Source organism: Chinchilla lanigera, unplaced genomic scaffold (genome assembly GCF_000276665.1).
Source record: "Chinchilla lanigera isolate Chin_1 unplaced genomic scaffold, ChiLan1.0 scaffold00001, whole genome shotgun sequence".
In the NCBI taxonomy this organism is placed as follows: domain Eukaryota; kingdom Metazoa; phylum Chordata; class Mammalia; order Rodentia; family Chinchillidae; genus Chinchilla; species Chinchilla lanigera.
The window spans coordinates 18,826,400-18,849,164 of NW_004955402.1; the positions used below are offsets into that span (position 1 = coordinate 18,826,400).

A 22,765-nucleotide genomic window follows, 5' to 3' on the forward strand; every position below is an offset into this window, starting at 1 on the left:
CGCTGCTGCTGCTGCTGCTGCTGGTGAGTGCGGCGGGCCGGGCCGGCGGGCTGCGGGGACCCCGACGCGGGCTGCGGCCGGGGTGCTGGGACCTGTGGGCTCGGCTCCGGTTTTCCTTTCGCCGCACTCGGGACCTGGCGTCCTTCGCTGGCTGTGATCTGTGGGGTCTGAGGCTGGGCGCGGGGCACGGTAACCGGGACCCGGGGCTTTGTTTGAGTCTTTCCGGGCTGGGAGCTTGGCTGCGGGGCCAGCGCTGGCGCCCTCTTGCACACGCCCTCGGGTTCCCTGCGGTCCCAGCCATCGCCCCGCGTCGGGGAAACGCGGACATACCTTACTCTCAGAGTGCAAAACCCGAGCTAAAAGTCGTTTTAGACCTGTGACTTACAAAGCTTTCTGATTTCCTTTGATAAAGCTGCGTTACTGTTAAGAAAATCACATTTTTAACTTTAAAGGTCACGAAATCGGATTTTAAAAACAGTTTCCTAGTACTAAAGGAAGTAATCATGTAATCGTTTGAGGACTTTTTCGAAATGTCATTGAAAATGGAATTGTAGACTCACCACCATCCGGTGGGAATTTGAGAGATTTCCCAAAGAGCTTTTCAACCACGGGAATCAAAGTACACACCCGAGCTCTAGATTTCCTACTTTTGATTTCTATATTCGAAAGGATTTTAAGCCGCTGCTTTTCTGCTTGTTAAAGGGATTGCACATAATTACGGAACGTATCTGACTGGCAGGGTTTGTTAAATGGAATCTGATAAAGTCACGGACACTGGTGGTATAGGTGTGGCCCGCCTTCTAGAGACTTCACAAGTACTTCGCAGAGATAGAAAAATTATACTCAGTTCTCTTGTGTGTGTAGTTATTAATATTAAAAATGCAAGTAGCATTCAATGAGCGGTTCTGACTTTAAAAAGAGAAGTTTCTTTCCATTCTGGAGTTGTGGAGGAAGAAGAAAAAAAGGTGTGTTGTGTGTTGTGTGTGTGTGTGTGTGTGTGTGTGTGAGATCTCCATACAGATCCGGTTGGGTTTGTTTTGTTTTGTTTTGTTTTTGGCAAAATAGAAACAGACGGCTCCTTTAAAAAGTGACTATAATCAACTGGTCAGGAGCAAAATTCTTGGACTATTCTATGTATTTTATGATAGATTTTGTAATGTAAATTTGAGTGTGGGGTTTTTTGTTGTCGTTTTGCTTGTTTGTCAAAGAAGAGTAGGGTTTTCTCAGCATTTTGCTCTCAACGTGTTTAACGTTGGAAAGACAGTGTTTTGGTAAAGAATAGAAAGCGACAGGTCCTTTATAAGAAAGAATGTAAATCGCAGTCTATTGGTTCACAGTTCTGTGACGAATAACAGAATTTCTCTAACAAGCTACATAATGAGATTCATTTCAGGACATTAATTTGACTATGTGAGTGTAGGAAGGTTGATGAAATCCACTCCAGTTTGAACGCACAGCTTCAGAGCCACAGAACGGAGCCCAGTTTAGACAGCTGCTCCCTCTCCTGTCTACCGCTGCTTTCTCAGTGAGAGCTGCAGTTACCGCGATGGTATTTTCCCGCCAGCTTCCGGCCCACGTCACACCTGATCTAACTGATGACAAAGGCGAAGCCTGTACCTTGCCCTTTGGCACCAGTGAATCCAGAGACCGACAGTAGAGCCCAAATAAGACTGCTGCAAAAACCAGCCACACCTGTGCATGCCAGCAAGAACAGCAGAAGCACACAGCTTCCGCTGCATGTCCTTCTTGCAAGTATCATGTAAATACTGAAGGAACATCTCAGATCCAAAAATCCTAAGTGTCCCCCCCCCCCAAATACCTTTTCAGATAGCATCTTGGGACTCAAAAGTTTTGGATTTCAAAGCATTTCAGATTTAGGCTTTTTAGTTTAGGAATGCTCAATCTGTAACATCTAGGAAATTATTTCAAAATCTGAAAGAAACTGAAAACTAAGCCTATCAGAAAAGGGATGGCTGGCCTGCACTGACCTAAGGCGAATCTCACTGAGAGCTGTGCCTGCGAATATGCGGTTTTGGCTTTTGCCTATAGTACAAGGAGGCACATCGGAGGATAGCACTTGAGTGTCACCCACACCACTGTCTTTCAGGACAACTCTAATAAAATGGGAAAAACAAGTTATCTGAGTAAAACTTTATTATATTTGGGGGAGGGTATCTGGAATCGAACTCAGGACCTCGAGCTTGCCAGGCAGGCACTGGAACACTGAGGTATGTCCTTGGTGCCATGAGTAAAATTTTAAAATCTGTCCTTTTTTTTTTTTTTTTTTTTGTCTTTTTAAGACAGGGTTTCACTGCGCAGTTCAGGCTAGCCTTGAGCTTACTATGTAGCCCAGGCTGGTCTGGAATCTGTCCTCTTTTTTTTAGGTTTTCGGTTTTGGTTTTTTCCTGTACCGGGAATCGAACTCACGACCTCCTTCTTGCCAGGCAGGTGCTGTGTCGCTGAGCTAAATCCCGTGCCGCTGAGCTAAATCCTCAGCCCCCAAATCTGTCCTCTTTAAGCATACTTTATCCAACATCCTTCGACTCTCAAACTGTCCACTGACAGAATTCAGGGACTTCCCCAAGATGCAGGGCATTAATTACATACATATTTCCACTGTTTGCATTTCTAAACTGAAATTAGCATTTAAGTTATAAGGATGACAGTGTATAGCAGGGTTGGCAAGATCTATGACTTTTCACAATGGAATTCACAACTGTTTTTACATATTCCAGTTATTTTAAAATAGCATTAATGCTGACTATCACTAGTAGCCTTTACTGGATCTTTTAGTTTTATCACAAATTTTTAAACTTTTTAAACCCTGCAACTATTTTGATATAATTGGGCTTCTTTACAATCCAGTATGTTTTACAGACTTTAAAATGTTATTCTGAAAGGGGATCATAGGCTTCACCAGAGTGGTAAGGAGAGTACTCAGGTGATTTTCTGATGATTGCCTCAGCCTTGCCTTTGACTAGTTAAGGTTGTCCTGTATGATCAAACTCCACCATAAGAATTCAGAGGCCGTCTATGGTACTGTGGGCGTTTGGTGTCCGTTTGCTAGAACTGTCGTAAGGAGGTACAAAATCTGGGGAGCTTAAAACAATAGAAGTTTACTGTCTTACAGTTCTGGAGGCTAGAAATCCACAGTGAAGGTATTGCAGAGCCTATCCTCTTCGCTCAATGCATGTCTGTGTCCAAATTTCCCATTTTTATGAGAACACCGGTCATACTGCTAAGTTCATAAGCTTAACTGAGTTAAGGCCCAAGCTCATAGCTTAACTGAGTTAAATCGACAGCCACTGTTTCCAAATAAGATCACATTTGAAGGTCTTGGGGGTTAGGACTTAAGCATATTTTCTTTTAGGGGACACAGTTTTACCCATAACAAGTAATTCCGCTGTTTAAATGACCAATAATACCAGAGTTATGCTTAATGTTCTATTATGCAAATGAGCTACACAGACTTAAGAATAAGTGTAAACTGCATGGTAAATATTGAAGCCAGTAAAAATGGAGACAGAAAAAGGTTTGAAAATGCTTACAGCCCATGGAGAATGTGCATCTCCTGTGCCCTGCGCTACAGTAGCAGGTCCTAATATGGATAAAAGACACAAAGGTTTATTTAAGTGGAAAACAGTAGCCAGTAATGGAGAACAGGAAGTTCCCAGTGTGTATTGCTGTCCTCGAACAGAGAGGAAGAAATACTCTGTTTTACTTCTGAGCAAGATGGTAAAAATTCTTTACCTAAAAGACCTGCTCTGTTCCCTGATGAATCTACGGAAGAAAAATTTAATAATTTATCAAGGGGAGGTAGTCATTTTTCGCATGGCATTTCAAGAATCCAGCCTCTTTAAGACATGCAACCAACCAACTAGGATTGGTTTGTCAAGAAAAGCAAGATTTAAGCAACTCCATCCCTGCCTGAAATAAATGTGTTATGAGAGTTTAAAAGAAGATTTTGGACCCAGGCGTGGTGGCACATGCCCGTAATCCCAGCACTTGCGGGGGGGGGGAGGGCTGAGGCAGGAGGATCGTTGCAACTTCGAGACCAGCCTAGTTTCGAGACCAAAAGTGAGCTTTCGCGACCAAAGTGAGCTCAAGGCCAGCCTGAACTGCATAAGGAGACCCTGTCTCAAAAAGACAAAAAGACAAAAAAAAAAAAAAAAAGACCAAAACAAACAAACAAAACAGAAGATTTTGGACTTTCGAAACAATATCCAGAAATAGCTTGGTTTTTTTTTGGATAAATGCTCTCTCTCAGTTTGGGGGGACTTTGGGGCTTTCTTTGTTGTAAAATGTGGAAAGATTATCTTGTGTGTGAAATATTACCTTTAAAAGTTAGGAAATACTTTATTAATATTTTCATATCATATAATAAATATGCATATTAAAGTCTTTTCATGATCTTAAAAAATATTGAAGCCAATGAGAATATTGAATTATCCAGGAATTTTAGAAGCTTTGCATTTGCTTTTGTTCTAAAAATTAGTAGATAATAAAAAAATGACAATCCTTAAGTTTTGCTTGATTATGGATTTAAAGCAAAATACTTTACAAACAATGAGCATTCTAAAGTCTCCCTGTCATTAGAAATACCTAATGAGCTAAATTAAAATCTGTAAGGCTGAGATCCAGAAATATGTACTGATAGAGTCGGGGATATAGCTCAATGGCGCAGCACCTGCCTGGCCAGCACAAGGTGCTCAGTTTCATTCCCAGTACCAAAAAAAGAAATATGTCTGGACAGAAACTTCCCAGTTGAACTAATTAGCAGACAGGTGTAGGAGTGAGAGTACCTGGTGTGAATTTTGCAGACTGGCTTATTTGTGAAGAAAGCATACACAGTGTGAATAACACATTGAATAGGAAGCGGTATTTTGAAAATTGCCAAATTATAATAAAAATTAGAAACCTTAATTGAAACCATAGATGAGCTTTAGTTCTATTTGATTTTTCATCTTTTTTTCTTTCTTTCTTTCAATGTACCACAAATTTCAGCAGCTTTGACAGCACTTTTTAAGCATCTCATCAGCATATGATGAAATACTCTTTTCTCAGTTTAGCTTATCTTAAAGTATCAGAAGTATACCTCATGAGACATTGAAATTTTTTTATTTCAGATCACAAGTAAAATTTACTGAACTTGTTCGAACACCGGGATTTATCTCATAGTATAATGATAAGATGAGAAATGCCTACAAAGAAAGAACCTAAGCACATATGACCACTGTTTAGTGAGTGAATGCTTGATGCTAGGCAATGTTCTAGATTATAAAAAAGCCAGATAGATATATTCTGCCTTCTGGGTACTGACAGTCTAGTAAATGATACAACAAGGCAATGGAGAACTTCCCAATTGGTCATGGTAAGAAGAAAAATGATAAACACACCGTGCCTGCAGAAAGTGGGGATCCCAGCCAAGATCTGAGTGTGATTATAGATAGTGAGAGGAGAGGAAGAGAGCAGGAGGGTGTTGTGGGCGGAGAGAAGAACATGTACAAAGGCCTGAACACAAGAACGCCTGGTTCTCAGGGAGAGCTGGAAAAGTCCCCTGTTGCGTTAACACAGACTGTGAGAACAGTGCGAAGATGAGGCTTTGACCTTCAAGCTGACAGAAATCAAGACAGGCTGTTGCCAGGTGAGTGCTTTTAGGGGGCTGCTCAGACTGCTGGGTAAATGAAAAGATCCTTCTGGGTGGAGATGGCCAGGAGGGTCAAAAAGGAGTAGCTAGGGTTTGGCTGGTTGAGAACAACAGCAGCCAAAAAGGCTGATTTGTAAAGAAAGGAAAGAAGGTGTTCAGGACGTGTCCGCTGTGATCAGACAGGCAGAGAAGCCCAGAGACCTCGCAGCCCGCAGGAGGAGCGGGGTGGTTTGGAAGCAAAGAAGTGGGAGGGGCTTTGGTTGTCTGATGCCTGGTACTGTGTTCCCAAAGTCTGGGGATGCTAAACCTTCAGGAATGCTTGAGTATTTATGAAGCATGGGGCTGGGGATTTAGCTCAGCGGCAAAAGCGCCTGCCTGGCAAGCGCAAGGTCGTGAGTTCGGTTCCTGGTAACGGAGAAAAACAAAAAAACAAAAAACAAAAAAAAAAAAAAAATTTATGAAGCATGTTCCTGTCTAAAATGCCAGGAGCACCGTATTGAGAGACAATGATGGAAAGTTGTAAGAGGTTCGGATTTGGGTATTTGGAACGATTTTTGTGTGGGTGGGGACTGCTGCCTGTACCCGTGTCACTCACTGCCACTACCCTCCTGCTAGTCCTCATCACTGTACATCTCCCTGGCTTATTAACTACTTTGTCTTCAAACTGTCTCTTCCCTTTTATGTTGCACAGAGTCGCCAGATTTCTCAGAGGCAGTACTAACAAATTCCCTCTGCACAAGTGGGCAGCGGCGCTCCGCCCCTTGTGAGATCAGCGAAGGTCGCGGCGCCCCTCTACTTCGTCTCTTCTTGCCACTGTCGTGGAGTGGAGGTGCCAAGCTGCACCACTCCTTCCCGTGCTCACATCTCCTGTTCAGGTGTGTGCTGTCTCTGACCTGTGCGTGTTCCCTCCTCCTAGCTACAGACGTATTCTGCCCCGGCTCCAAGGCCAGGCCCACTGCTGCACGCTCCCCATCAGCAGAAAGTACTTTCCACCTTTCCTGAGCTCCTGAGAGCGATTTTTGTGGTGTTGGTGTGATTATGGTGACCTCCCTCGCTGTATAGTGCTTCTTCCTAAGAGTAGCGCCCCTCTCTTCCGTGCTTTCCCTTTCTGCCTTTTCTGTTACCTGTACTAAAACATGAAGGAGTAATTCACAAATTCTGAGTAACTTTTATTGTAGTAGATTATAGTTTTTTATTTTGTTATTATTAGTTACTGGTCTATTTAGTGTGTTATAGTTGTTAATCTCTTACTGTGCCTAAATGATGAATTAAACTTTAATATCACTATGTATGTAGGAAAAAACATAGTATATATTCAGTGCAATGCTACCTAAAGTTTCAGGCATCCTTGGGGATCTTCTAACATACCCTGTTAAACAAGGTTGGGGGGGACTGCTATATAGCTTTTTCTTTCCTGGTAAACTGTACACTTCATTAGATCAAGATCTGTGCATCAGGTATCTGCAAACTGGCTAAATGCCTTGGTCTTTAAACGTGGGAGTTAAAGTATCCTTCTGTGGTTGAAAAGCTGAAATAACAATCTGAGTTTCACTTGTTTAGGATTAATTTTTTTTATTTATTTATTTTTGAGACAGGGTCTCGCTATGTAGTTCAGGCTGGCCTTGAGCTCACTTTGCAGCCCAGGCTGGTCTCGAACTTGGAACAATCCACCTGCCTCAGCCTCCTGAGTGCTTGAATTATAGGCTTGCACATCACGCCTGGCCTTGTTTGACTTTCTTACCTTCAGCAATCACAAATCATGCTGCTGCATGTCCAGTCATCTTCTGGGGGCAGGAAAACTGTGCCCTGTGATCCTAGAGCTTACAGTAAGGAAAAGAGCAGTGTAGGAAAGAGAGTGTGACATGTTTGAGCCCTCCCTGTATGCCCAGCACTGGCTTTAGTGAATGTTAACGCTGGGCAAAGCTGAATAGAACCGAGTTTGCCTGACACCAAGTTCCTGTCTGGCAGTCTGGAACCATAATGTCACCTGCCTCCCCACTTGGCATTTTCTGCAGGGAGCCAGCGGTACAATCAGAGCTTCGGGAAGTAAAATATTAGGTTTATTTGCAAGCTGGAATTATTCTAGAAAAGAAAAAAATGTAAAGCCAAGTTTATTTATTTGCATAAATCTAATCGTAGGAGAGTGTTCGCTTAACTCTGTAAAGCCCTAGATATTTTCTGTATTGCTAGTCTCCTTCTCTGGAGCTCTTGGCCAGTTTTTGATGAGTCCTCAGGTTTGCCTTCCTGACAGACCAGCGCCACCTACTGGTGAAAAAGGACGGTCCACAGCTCTTGGTTTTCTTGAACTCTGTGGGAGGAAAAAAAATTGGTTGTGCTTCATTTTATTTCTTACTTCAATTTTCATAAACCCTTTACAGCAAAAAAAAAAAAAAAGAAACAGCCCACATGTTCACAACTTTTTCCATCAAGTTATGTGAAATATGTGAGATGTATTACACAGATTTATTTATATTTTGCCTGATTCCAAAAACATTCTGGGGCTGTTACAGAAAACACATAACAATAAAATGGTAAACTATTTCAAAAATGGTTTCAAAAACGCTCAGGATCAGTAAAACTTAAACTAGAAGAGAACTGTCAACCAAGGGAACATCATTTAAAGCAATCCGTGGCCAGGGATTAATACATATACAGTCAAATCTTCTTGTGATGGGATTCTCAGCTCCTGAATTTCCTGATTTTGAATTCTTCTTTTCACACTTCTGTCCGTCATGAAGGGCTCATTATCAGCTTATGAATCATGTGTACCCTCTTCTGCCCTTTCCCTTGCCGGTCAGTGGTTTTGTACGGTGGCTTTGTGCAGCACCTTTCCAGGAGCAGAGGCATTAGCATTACCAGGAAACTTGTTAGAAATCCCAACTCCCGGGCCCAGCCCAGACCTCCTGATCCGGCCTCCCTAGGGTGGGCCCAGCAGTCTGTGTTGTCACAGATAATCCCCAGGCCGCACAAGTGTGAGAACCACTGCTCGTGTCTTCCTTAGATACTGAAGATAATTGGGAGCAGAAAATGAAATATAGAAAGCCTACTTGGAACCATTTGTTAGCAACTATGATCTTTTTAAAAAGTGACTTAGGGGGCCAAGGAATTGATACTGAATAGCATCATGTTGACTTTTGTGGGCCTTCAGTTAATTTGCCTGTACCAAGGGGAGAAATTGAAGATGTCCACAGTTTTACTGGAAATAAGGATTCACAACATGACCTAACAAGTCGAGGGTAGTGCGGCATTGGCAAATCCCCATGTTGTAAAACTCTCTGAGTCAATAAAATGACACCAAAGAAAATGTCTTCCTCATTGGCACTAACTTCAGCGTGACTCACTAAAATCGTATTTGTTACATTGAAATTACGCTAGACATCTGAAGAGCAGGTGAAAGATTATGATAAACCATATACTGTACTAAAGCTCAAGTTCAGAGTTCTTAAAAAGTTCAGAGTTCTACTTAGTTGAAAAATAAAATTGTGTATTTGACTCAAATATTAAATGAGACTGCTACAGGAATACACAAATCTGTGGATCATTTGTATATGGTACCTTTAAATTGGGATTTTTGAAATAAGTTGTGGTATTATCTGTAAAATAAGAAATCTTATAAAGACTATCCCCCCCCTCCAAAAAAAAAAAAAAAACAAACAAACTCAAGCTTAAGAGGAAGGAAGTGTGGTAGCTGAAGTTTTAACGTACACTTGGTCTATATCAGATTTATCTGAGTAGCTACCAAAATCACTGACCACTCTGACTTTAGTGGGTCACCTAAACTCTGGAGAATGTGTGTGTTTCTGGGACTGTCACGATCCTGCCAAAACCTTTTTTGTAGCTACAGAGCTATTAAAGACCCTATCTCGGGGGGACTGGGTATTTAGTTCAGCGGCACACCGCCTGCCTGGCAAGCACAAGGTCGTGAGTTCGATTCCCGGTACCAGGAAAAAAAAAAAAAAAAAGACCCTATCTCCAGTTCTGTCTACACAAACAGAAAAATTGGATTGTGTGACCAGAGGCTATAAACAAGGGCCACTCGTTGCCTTGATCTTGTTTTATTTCCTTTAGATTATTTCAGCTGAATTTGGAACAATTTTGAATAAATTGATAATGAGCCAGGGACCTTCAGGGCAGGGTTTGCCTAGGTCTCTGTACAGTGAAAGGAGAAACAAAGCTTTGTAAAACATTCTGCCTACTCAGAGGTGGAGGAGAAGAGAATGGGCCCCAGGTGTCCTAACGATCTTGGTGTGGGCCTGAGTTTTAAGAACAACCAGCATTTGCTAGGGCATCACTGTGTGAGACCAGAAGCTCACTCATTAACACACTGCCCACCTCCTCTGCAAAGTTACTTGTGGTTCAGTGGAACTAACAAAATATTATAATGCCTAGAAGTTGAAACAGGAGGATTTTAAATTATTTTGTGTCCCTCTACATTTCATCTGCAGTAAAGTACACGGTAGTGTGAGATTGAAGTTTAAGGGGCCATCACACCATGGAATTACAGAACCACAGAAGGAAGATTCAAGGTCATCTACTTTGGATCAGGAGGACCTGAGAAAGAGAACCATGGTCAGGAGGAACAGCCCTCCTGTAACTCAGGAGACATCCTGGATCAGAATGACTTCAGAAAAAAAAAAAAAATGACTTCAGAACAGGAAGTCATTTCTAAAGGTGCTAACCTGGAGAACAGAGTTCTGTAGTGATATTTGACTTTCTTTCATGCCTCTACCCAAAAAAAGACTTTTTTTTTTTTTTTTTTTTTTTGCCTGTTACTATGTGGTCAATTTTTAGAAGCTGCACAGGGTCCAACAGTAGAAATTTAAAAAAAAAAAAACTTTTTTTATAAATTAGAGCTTTTGAAGGGTATTTCTAGTTGACCTAAAAGCTTGTTTGGATCCAGAGACTAGAAGCCTCTTTTTCCTCTTCAAGCACGTCTCATGTGGTATCTTTCTGTCACCAAGTTCCTTATGAGAAAATGAAAGTCATGGGTGTCACAGATTTTGCAGTCATCTCGTCCAGCTCCCCTTCCAGTGCGTGCACCAGCCACCTCAGAACTTTGCCATTTGGAGGCAGAGAGAGCTCTGTTGTGGGGACCGTCCTGTGCATTGTGGGAGGCTGAGCAGCCTCTCCTGCCCCAACCCACTAGATGTCACTTAACATTCCTCCCCCTCCCCTGGTTTAGCAGCTTCCTGTGATGTAACCGAACATCCACAGTGGTGGGAGGAAGGAGTGGAATGGCAGGGTAAACTGCACCCATCGGAGAACCACTGGTCTCAATTTAAAATGTGTTCTGTGGGCTGGGGATTTAGCTCAGCGGCAAAGGGCCTGCCTGGCAAGCACAAGGTCGTGAGTTCGGTTCCCGGTACCAGAGAAAAACCAAAAAAATAAAAAATAAAATGTGTTCTGTGAAATATGGAATCCTAAGTCAACAAATCTGTTATTTGCATTTGAAAGAAGAAGCTAAGATGAACGCCTCAGTCCAATGAGCACAGGGTTCCACAGCTGACAGAATATTACTATAATTCCTGTGGGGTTTTGTGCCATGCGTGTGGAGCAGATATTTCAGTGCATCGTGCCTCGTTGTCTGAAAATAGGCTGTTGCAGTAGCTGCTATAAAAATGCAAGCGGCAGAACCATATTGCCTGGATTTCAAGACGCCCTCGGGTTTAAGATGCACATCCATTTCTTTTTTCACTTTTTAGCGTAACATACATGCGGAAAGGTGCACATTGAACAAGTGTACTGAGTCCTCATGCTCTGAAAACATGATGTCGCCGGCAGTCAGATCAAGATAGGTGGCCAGCACCCCGCTGCCTCCTGTCCTCCGTACGTTTCTACGGATCCCGCGGGTGGCCGGTGTCCTGACTGTGGACAGCGTAAATTAGCTGTGTCTACTGGACACTGGCTCCTCAGACACACGTCAATTTCATAATAGCTGTTTAAGAAGGAAAAGAAATATTACATTGAAGATGTACGAGACCTCTTGTCCACATCCCCGCCCCATAACTAACACCCACTGGCTTCCCCAGCATGACTGCCTCCCGCCATGTCTTCTTTTCTGAGTTCCGATCTCATCCAATAGGCCATTCACATAAAACGCAACAACAGCCCTTGCCCCCCATCCTGCCCCCTCCCTCAGTACCACCCACCCACACACCTCACCTTAACTCCTCTGCATTTCTTCTCATCACGGAAGGAAGCCTTCATTCACCCAGTAATTAGTCAAAATTCTGAAGGTCATCTCAACTGTTCTTTCCCTTATTCAGTTCATCCAGAGGCTCTGTTGCCTCTGCCTTCCAAATGTACACTAAAGGTACCCACTCGCTACCATGTTTGCTACAACCCCCAGGATCCAAGCTGATGTTACCTGTTGTCTGGACTCCTGCATGTCTGCTACCTGCCCTGAATCATTTGTTCTTGCTTCCGTTGGCTCATTTCCCAGATAGCAGCCAGAACGAGCTTTTTCAGACATGAATTGATTTGCATCATTCCAAGCTTTAAAGATTTAAATGGCTGCCTCTTTCATTTAGAGTAAAATCCAAAGTCTTCTCCAAGACCAGGAGCAGACTTAATTCCTCTAGCAGCAGCATCCTCATTGACTGCCCTCCAGGAACATCAACCTTTACCACCCCAGTGCCATTCACACGGCATGGGCAGCTCTTCCTTTTGCAGGGCGCTGTCTGACTTGCTTCCTAATTCTCCGCAGGTCTCTCTAGGCAGACATAACCCTGCTGAGAGTCTCCCACACTCATAAATCACTCTACCATCCTGGCCTTGCTGTAATTTCCTTTACAGCTCTTATCACAACCTGCTTCTGTCTTCCTACCGTGTAAAAATCCAATAGGGTTAGAACATCCTATGATGTAACATGGTAGGAGCTAAGCTATGTGAGGATAAAATACTAATATGCAAGACTTAGAACTGAGGGAATGCCATTACAAATCCTGTTTCCTGAGTGCCGGCCACTGCAGGGGTTACATTTCATGTATTGTTTCTTTAGCAGTGCTGCCAATTGGGTATATTGGTTGGGCTGCTTTCAGATGCAGGTGGCAGGACTGGGAGGGTAGCTTAGTCCTAGAGTACTTGCCTGGCATGCACAAGGCCCTGGGTTCAATCCCAGCCATGCCCCCTTATCACGGGTATCATACCCAATCAAAAGTAGATTAAGGAAAAAACCTTCAACATCACATAAGAAAGGGTCGAAAAATATAGTGGCTGTAGATTTGACCAATTCTCTACCATCAAAGATGACATCATTTCAATTTGGCTTCTCCCCTTCATGGTTCGGAGATGGCAATTACCATTCCACTTGTCACATCCTTGCTCTCCAGAGGCACTTGAAAAGGAAAGCCATGTGCCTGCTTCTCTTCTTAGTGAGGATTATCTCTCTTGCTTCCTTGTTAGTCAAAATGCACTTAGACATTTTTGCCTAAATCAGCCACTGTCAGAGTGGGAACACCACGCTGTGCCATACACCAGTGACAGTTCAGCCCAGTGAGCTGGGCAGGCTCTACCTCATACCCGGACAAAATGGGGCTCTGTGAATATTAGAGATAACACATGGCAATTAGCTACACAGCCGAAGATGTCCACCACATTATGTATTACTGCCATAATTCTCCTGTTACAGAGGAGAATACTTGGATTAAAGCAACTTGTCTGGCAGAATCAAGATTTAAATCTAAATATGACAGTTTTCAAAGCTACATACCTTCCAACCGGGTGATACCACTTCGCAAATTAAAAGAGTCTCTTAATAGTAATAACAAAATTACAAAAATTTTTATCTGGGCCAGGCATGGTGGCACACACCTATAATCCCAGAACACAGGAGGCTGAGGCAGGAAGATCACCCCAAGTTCAAAGCCAACCTGGGCTACATAGCAAGACCCTATATAAAAAAAAAGAAAAAAAGGAGGACAGAAGGAAGTTAGTTTAGAAGAAAAAAATCTTATCTGGACAAATGGCTGAGAAGATAGAAATTATTTTATAATACGTGTGCTACCCCTCTCCGGGTCTTGAGTTTTATATGTCATTCTTCAATCTCAGAAACCAGGGCTTCTTGGAGAAATGGCTGATTCTTAGCCTGGGACAGGAGAAATATAAGGTGAACCTGGCACATCATATGATGCTAGAAAGTAAGAACTCAGACACAAAAAGATGAGGATATAGAAGCCAACCTGTGCAACCTCCCAGCAGCCAAAACTGAAAGTGTTTGAAGAACAAAATAAATAAATTAGTACTGGGATGTAAGCCACAGAATAAAATAAATACATATGAAGCCATGTGGGTAGAAGTGATCGAATAAATAAGAAAAAGACAAATTTTTCATGCCAAAGAATTCTGAGTATGTGTAGATGCCTCTCATAGGAGATGGAACTTAACTGCTTTCTTCTCCTCCTGCCTTTGCCCGGAGGATGGGCTACACGCAGTGACTTACTTACAAACACTAGAGGAGGAAAAAAAGAAAATAGTAGCTTTGCCCAGGGGGAAGCTTTGCAAATCTGTCTCCAAGTGCATTGATTAAATGTTATCAATCTCTTAATTCTGACCTAGTGACTGAAAATGTTAATGTGAGGGGGAAATGGAGACGGGAACTCTGGATGTTATCTTTGCACCATTTTTGTAAATTTAAAATTATTCCTATATTTAAATTTAAATTTAAATTATTCCTTCATTCAGAAGAAATGTGTGCTAGGTCATTGTTGAAACTGGAGGTCAGCTGTGAAGTGTTCGTTGTCCTCTTCACTCTGCTTTACATTTTTTCAAGGTAACATTCTTTAAAATGTTTAAAAACAAATTAATAAAGTGAAATGAGTCTTCTGCCTTCAAGGTGTTAAGCAAGAGAAAGTGACAGAGTTTCTTGTGCTGCCCCCCGGGACAGTAATGAATGAAGCACATTTTGTTGTCATAGTTAAACAAGCAGTGGGTGCTTCGTGTCACATTCTCCAGCCTTGCTACTCCAGGGATGAGCCGTGGGTCCCTAACTCCGGTAGCATCTGAGTTTGTTAGAAATGCTGTGTAAGGCTGGACTCCAGACCTACTGAACTGGAATCTCCATTTTTAACGTCTCCAGTGAGCAAAATACACTTTAATGTGAAAGAAGCACTGTTTATAATCATAATATTTCTGCAGTTTTGAGCAAATAACATCTAGAAAGTAAATGCTATTAAAATCAATGAAGATGTTCGATTGATGAGTTTACTTCCACAAGAGGACCATAAACTGCTTTCTTTTACCTGTTTCTTAGTAAAACATGATATTTGGTCACAATGATAGAATTCACTTAAGATAACGTGATTATTATACCCTTTCTCTTGGGTATCTAAGATTCCAGGGACAAATGAAAGTAGTAAATACTCCTACCGTGTACGCCTTGTACCAAAGAGACAGGACTAATGATTAGGAGGCCAAACAAGAAATACAAGTTTTATAAATGTTCTCTGGTGATTTGACTGCGGGATCCTGGACCCAGGGACCAAGCCTCCCTTTTGACCATTTTCACGAGAGAAACGCAGACAGAAGCGATCTTCCTCAGCATCAGGTTCCATTTTTTATATCGCATCACTCTGGAAAATACATGAATTTAGTGAGCACAACTTTGGTTAAAGACATTGCTGGCCATTGCTAGGTGGATTCTACAGAAAAAAGAAGGAAGAAGTAATGTATCTGAGCATAAGGTAGAAAATTAGCCATGGTGGTTCGTCTGCCCCGAAGGTTCACCCCAGAGGCCGGGCATGCACTGGAACCCAGAGTTTCTTTTTAGAATGGGGAGACAAGAACACGTACTGATGAGGAAGAAAGAGGGTGAGGGGTCCACAGGAAGAATGGGACCCGTAAAGCATGTGAAGGATGTGAACAGGACTGAAATTTTAGAGAAAGCCGTGATGCACTGACTAGGACATAGTGGATCCATGTGATTGGTCATGCAGATGGGAAAAGGCAAGCAAGACAGAAAATTCAAATCAAAGATTCGATGAGCAGTGCAGAAATGGAAGGTGGAGATGTGACAGCAATAAATACAGTTATTTCAGTCTGGGATTGCACAAGAGAGGAGTATGGAGCAGTAGATTAATTGTCAATAGAAACAAGGGAAGGGTCTTTCTATTCAGGATGAGAACTTGAATGGCTTTAGCCACTAGAAAGGAAAAAAAAAATGTTTGATAATGGAGAAGCAAGATGAAAAGTTGGTGGAAGGACCAAGGTTCTAGACAATGTAAGTGTGGGAGGATGGATGGAAGAGCTGAAAGCAGAGCACAGAGATCAGCAGTTAACCTCGGAGAGGAATCGGGACTCTTCTCAGCTGGGGGAAAGGGCAAGAAGAAGATGGCTGGAGATGCACTGTCAGATAAAGTGTGAGGCCATCGCCTAGGAATGAGCAGGCCCAGGGATGCGGTCGGTGTGACAAGGTTCTGAAGCCTGGGAAGCCATGGCAGGGATATAAGAGGAGACAAAGCCACGGCGACTATTCTTTGTAGCCTGAATGAACGCACTTTTGCAGATCAGAAGGAGCTAACAGATGGGATGCCTGGCAACAGGTGCCACCTGCACTGTTCGGGGCAGATGCATCCTATGGTCACCTAGCAGGAGCCGCGCTGCTGTGCAGGGAGGGTGCGAGCATCTGTGGAGAGCAGCTGTGGTCTGCGTGTGGAGTGCATTCGGTCACTGCGGCCTTCTCCAGCAATGTTGCCGGCACAGGCTGGCTGTCAGTGGAACAGTGATCCGCGTTGTGTGAGGCAGGAGTATCAGAGGTCAGGAAAGTGAAGGCTCCCTGGCTGTCACTGACATTGCTAGAGCGACTGGCAGGAGTACCCCGGTCTGCAGTAACTAATATTGTCCTGTTCCCATGGGGCGATTGGCCAAGTGGATCCTGTTAGAAAGCGCTGGCTTAGAGTAAGTCAGTGTATGGCAGATGAATGAAGCCAGCAGGAGATTCATGGACAATAAAGAAATCGCAGCAAAATTCAGAAAGCAAGACGAGTTTGTTGAGGGTAAGCGTAACGAACTAGTTAGAGGAGTACCGCGTTACGGTAAAGCCCAGGTTGTGACGGTGCCGCTGAGGAACCAAAGAAAAGACTTGGTGGGACTGAGGACCGAGAGGTACCGAGAAGTCAGAATATGGGCAGGGGAGCGTGCGTGTGCGTGTGTGTGTGTGTGTGTGCGTGTGTGCGTATGATAGGGATGGTGGGAGTTGGCAGGGAGTCTCATCTCACACTAAAAGCTTCATGGAAAAGTGAGTGAATCTCAGACAACATGAGATGAACACCATCAGAGGATGACTAACATTTCACAAGACGGATTGTTTTGATGTGTTTTGTTTCGTTTTGTTTATTAAGACACTAGTCATTTCTGGAGGACGCAGCATAGACCGAGGAGAATGTAGATATTTCCCATTGGCCCTGGTTGTTGAGCAAGGGCAAAAGAGAAATTATAATTTGTTTCTTTTTGGCAAAGGATGGTAGTAGCAGTTAAGTTTCTGTTTTTATTTATTTATTTATATTTTATTTTACAGATCTGCTTTACCTTTGGAAATGGACTTCACTTAGAGGTAAGGAACCAAGGGGATCATTTCCATGTTTTGGATTTAGAGGTTTAATCTCGTGGTGCACAGTTTAGCAATACCTTTCCCATTCAGTGGCTGCAGAGGAGCTCATATCCCAGAATGCATTTTACCGGAAAAAGAACTTTGCCTGCGTGCACACACGTGCACCTGTGTAGTCAGAAAAGATCATCAAGTTGTTAACTGTGACCGCTCTGTGAAAAACAGGTGAATAGAAGATTTGCATTTTTATGTCATAGGTTTTACTATTATCATTTGTAATGTTTTGTCATTTAATGTATATTTCTAAGTTAAGAAAAAATATTTAAATACAAACAAAGAATATCAGTGACTTAATGATACCTAGTGCATATTCTTTAAAAATTTTAAAATCCGTATTTGTGTGTGGTAACAACATGAGCAAAATGGTAAGATAAACGTAGTACAATAACCCTTCCTGATCTTGTGGAAAGGTCACCTGTATTGAAATTTTCTTTGGATAAAATGTATTCTTACCTATAAAACTCAAGTGAAAATTTACAGCATAGTTTTCCACCTAAAGTTTCAAGGGGAAATTTCATACTTTACTCAGTCCTGAGAATAGTAAACTCATTAACTGGCAGTTGACCCTTTTGGTTAGATTTATTTCTTCAGTTTATCAAAATTTAGTCTTAAAACATATAGAGTTTTTTGTTTTATTTTGTTTTGTTTTGTTTTGTTTTGTTTTTGTGGTTATGGGGATTGAACCCAAGGCCTTTGCAACGGGGTGCGTCTCCAGCCCTCTTTACTTTTTTATTTTCAGACAGGGTCTTGCTAAGACCCTGAGTTGCCTAGGCAGGGCTCAAACTTGTGATCTCAGCTTCCCAGAGTGCTTGGATTACAGGTATATGCTTGGGTTACAGGCATATGCCACCATGCCAAAATTAGTAATTTATTTTTTTACTATAAATGATTACAGAGATGTAAAATGTCATCTTCAGCAAGTAATAGAAAGATGTCTTACATAGTTTGTTATTTCTAATTTGCTAGTTTATATGGCCACTACATAACTCTTCCGCCTTTTGTACTCTTCACTCTGGGAAATCTTTTCTTTCTGTGAAAAACAAAGCCCTCCTGCTTTACTGATCTGGATGCAGTCTCTTGGATGCTTACAAAGTTGGCCTGTATATACATGTCCTCTTTGAAAATGAAGCTTGTCCAGAAGTATGAAACATGTCTTAAAGTTACACTGTTTTTAAAGGTTAGTAAATTGCAGAATATCGTATGAAGCTTTATAACGCATAATAAGTTTTTGGTGATATTTCGTTGTCATAGGTCTTAAACACAAGAAGCGAAAGCAAGCTGCTTCCCAAGCACACTCACCTGGTTCGGCAGAAGCGAGCCTGGATCACTGCCCCGGTGGCTCTTCGGGAGGGAGAGGATCTGTCCAGGAAGAACCCCATTGCCAAGGTACCTTCTCAGCAGGGACACGAGCGGAAAGCAAGTGGCTAAAGCTGTGCTTAAAGAGGACTTTGATGTCCATTTTAAAATTAAAGGATGATGGTATAATCACTGATTTGTTTTTATCTTTATATTTAGGGTGCAATTGAAGAAGTTTAGCAGAGCTTACTTTAAAATCTTCACTCCTATTCTGGAAGATACCGCATTATTACCAAAAATGCGTATAACTTTAAGTTTTGATTCAGTTTGGAACTAAGGGATGTGGCATTAGTTTGGTCTTAGTTTAACCCAGAATGTTACAATAATCAAGAGTGTATTATCATTAAAAAGTAGTTTTCGAAATGGAAAGAACTCACACCTAAGAGGTAGGGTGACCAGACGTCCATATTTGCTCGGGACAGTTAATTTGTGCCTGTCGTCCTGGCTCAATAACTTAATAGCTCCACCTTTATTCTCAGAAGTCAGGTTTATTCATTGATGACATGATAGTCCCAGTACCGTGTATCTCAAGATTTCAAGTACAAACCTAAACCTTGATTCCCCCGCTCAAAGCTTCCACTTAAGTTCTGCCCATTTCTATAAATGGCACTATCATGCTATTCAGTTTTTCAAACCAAAAATGTAGCCAGAACTTCGGGTTCTGTTCCCAACTGCCCACTTCCATTCCTCTGCGCCGCTACTCCCACCGTCCAGCGCCTCACCTCCTGCCACCACAGCAGCGGAGCTCCCCCTGCCTCCTGCCTTCAGGCTTTCCCAGCCCACCCCAATGGGGTCCGTTCCCAGAAATGACCTGGAGCAAACTTGCGAAAAGACAACTGATGCGTGTACCTTCCTCCCCCGCACTGAGGCCCCTGAGGAGCGCCCCAGTGCGGCAGGAGAAAGAGACCCTTCCCCTGGTCTAGGAGAGCCCATGGGACTCGATGCCTTGGCCTCCTCTCCATCTCAGTGCCTGTCACTTCCCGTCGCCTGCTCCACGGTGACCCCAGACTGGCACAGCTCAGTGCAGCCTCCTTCCCTTGGCATTGCTGTTCCCCCACCTGAAGCTGTTCCCCAGAGATACTCGGGGCATCGTCTGGCTTCTGCTCAAGTGTCAGCTGCTCCTCACCCTATTTCTCTCTGTCCTCTTTGCCTCTGTGGGGTATCCCCCATGGCTCGCCCCTTGTCTGGCTCCATCAGTGCAACATGTGCTCCATGAGGCCCCCAGCCGCCTCCTCGGGGTGCGCAGGTCCTGCCCGCACAAAGCTCGTTTGCGGCAGGTGCTCATACGCCTTTGGGTCACATGCTCTCTGTCACATCCTAGCTTACCTTCTCCTTCCAGTCTTAGAAAGGTCAAGTGTGAGGGGCTCCAGTGAGAGAAGCAGCCGCTACAGAATAGAAGACACATACTGCTTTTATAAAATCCACCTAAAGTTCAGACTCCTTAAGTGTGGATTCACATAATAGTACATATACAAGCTGCTGAGGTTTTGGTTTTGTTTTGGCTTGGTTGTTTCAGATCCCAGGCATTCACACCATCTTTTAATAGAGGTCCCTAAAATGTATGGATTCTTAATGGTGTAAGAAGTGTTGGCTGATCTTAACTGCTTTGAATTATATAGGCTAAGAGTAAAATTTAAATAAAAAACAAAAAAATCTTGTTAAATTTTTCCCTAAGCTTTCCAATTTCCTACCTAAAATTAACACTGGCTACAGGTTAGCATTTTTCCAAACCTTACAAAATACATATGTGTATATATATGTGTGTGTACTCTTGCCTGCATACATATATGTATATGAACTACCAGTTCTGTCCACACCATTTTTGTTTTCTAAGTAGGATTACATAGTCAGTGCACAAAGACATGGGATGCCCCTATAAATACTGTCTATATGTGAATATACAGATCCATGCAGGTGCCTGTATGCCGTGCACTTGGCAGGAAGGGCGGGCCGGCCAGGTGGAGGTGCTGCGGAGCCACTACCCGAGTTCCTGGCCACACTCAGGAGCGGGGCTGGGGGTTGGAGGCTGGAGAACCCCTCTGCTGTTCCCTGGTTGCTCAATGATATTTGAAGAAGAAATGGAGAACCAGTAGGGGGCCCCAGAGAGAAATTTACCAATGAAGAATGAGAGATGTGAATAAATTATGTTTATAGAGAAGAAGGGTGATAATTTCAGAAGACCCAGCAAGTGAGAAACACTACTGATTTGCACATCTTCCCAGGCAGGGAAGTAGCCTGACTATTTAAATCCTTCTCTGGAAGATGCTTTGTTCATACTGTTACAGGGGTGATATTAGAACCTCCAAGTGCAATATAAGGGGAATATTATAACTCCCAACCTGAAAGGTGTCTGATACACTGAGTTCGTGCTCTCTAAAAATCAAAGAAAGAATTCTAGGAACACCAGAGGTTAAGAGCGGGAAGATATTTCATGAGAGGACAGAAAGAGGATTGTCAGAGGAACAGGAGGGGGCCCGAATGGGTTGCCCCAGGACCCCACTTTACAGGGAAGTTTTATAGAGCATTGCCCACCTGGGTACAATGTGAGTTACAGCTATGACGAACCAATAAGGATACAAATATAGTCGGTTAGGTCCTAGTGATCCAGTAGGGAAACAAGTCACGTAACAAGGGTGCAGGGAAAGAACGAAGACTTCTAGGAAATGATGAGTCCGGAGGTCTGGGTCACCCATTAGGTGACTGGTGTCTGTCTGGGCTTAAGTAGGCCTGGTGTTTGACCTTGGAGGAAGTATACAGTCCTGGTCGTTTCGTCTTTATCTTGAGAGCTGGTCTCTAACAGATGTGTCTCTAGCCACAGCTGAGATGTATTTCACCTCTGTCTTGGCCCTCTTGAGGACCCAGCCCTACCTGACTGCCTATATTTCTACCTAGCTTAGCTCTCTGTAATAATGCTTTCCAGATGATTATATGAGTTTATAAAGATGATTTTGTCTTTATAATTTCCACCACATGTGCAACATGTAAGAGCAACCCCATCTCGAAGATGAACTCCAGTTACCTCTCAATTTCACCATAACCCTCACAGGGAAGCGGCATCATCTTCCCTGCCTTCCATGTAAGGAAGCAGCAGGGAGGGAGGTTGAGCGGCTGACTCAGAACTCACCCGCAGGGTGTGGTGTGACAGGATGAGAGCCCAGGTTCCCTATCACCAGCACAGGCCTTGTGCCACCTCCCCGCTACCAGCATGTGACGACTTCCGAAGGAAATTGTCCATTAAAAATATTTACATGTCAAGTATCAAGAATTTAACCCCTTCTGTGTTTCTTTATGTTAGATACATTCTGATCTGGCAGAAGAAAGAGGAGTGAAAATCACATACAAATACACTGGGACAGGGATTACAGAGCCTCCTTTTGGTGTATTTGTCTTTAATAAAGACACTGGAGATTTGAATGTTACCAGCATTCTTGATCGGGAAGAAACACCATTTTTTCTGGTAAAGTTTTACATTTATTTGTCATTTCTCCTTAGTAATGCTTATGGATTTTTATACTACAGCAGTTCAGTTATTCTTAGTTTAAAATAAATCTTATTTATTGTCTATGTCATGATTTCAGCTCACAGGTTACGCTATGGATTCAAGAGGAAACAATCTGGAAAAGCCGTTAGAACTGCGCATTAAGGTTCTAGATATCAACGACAATGAGCCTGTGTTCACGGAGGAAGTCTTTGTTGGATCCATTGAAGAACTGAGTGCTGCACGTAAGAGTCTTGTCTTCTTATGAATGAATAGCCAAGGTCCTTTTACCCCCATTGTGTACGTCCAGTTTGTCCTGTTGAGTATTAACTTGCAGACAAATAATAATGAACCTATTGCTATAGAATCACAACTGCTTTTCTCGTAAGTTCAAATGACTTTAAAGATCATCTTTCTCACCCTCAGAAAAGATGGTGGATTGATGTGACAGGTGCGTCTCCATAGCAACTACCCCGTGGAAGAAAGGCAGTCACAGAGGCTATATAAATAAGTGGGGGTGGCTGTGTTCCAACAGAACTTCACTTACTAAAACAAGTGGCTGGCTGTTGGTCACTAGGTATAATTACTGACCTCTGACTTGTATTACTTCTACTGTAACCTATTGACATTATTCAATGCATTGCTGTTTATAGGGCTTGAAGTAGGATTTCTTTTTGATCAA

The 22,765-nt window shown here is 42.8% G+C and overlaps 1 protein-coding gene across 1 annotated transcript in view; it reads left to right on the forward strand.

Annotated features, from left to right (window-relative positions):
- The window catches only part of Dsg2 (desmoglein 2), a gene marked incomplete at its 5' end in the record, with an annotated part of 49,789 nt that continues 27,024 nt past the window's right edge, over nucleotides 1–22,765 (forward strand). The window contains 5 exon segments of the mRNA XM_005373161.2: nucleotides 1–23; nucleotides 17,160–17,195; nucleotides 18,501–18,635; nucleotides 21,901–22,062; nucleotides 22,184–22,328. Of these exon segments, the coding sequence (XP_005373218.2) occupies nucleotides 1–23; nucleotides 17,160–17,195; nucleotides 18,501–18,635; nucleotides 21,901–22,062; nucleotides 22,184–22,328 (501 nt within the window).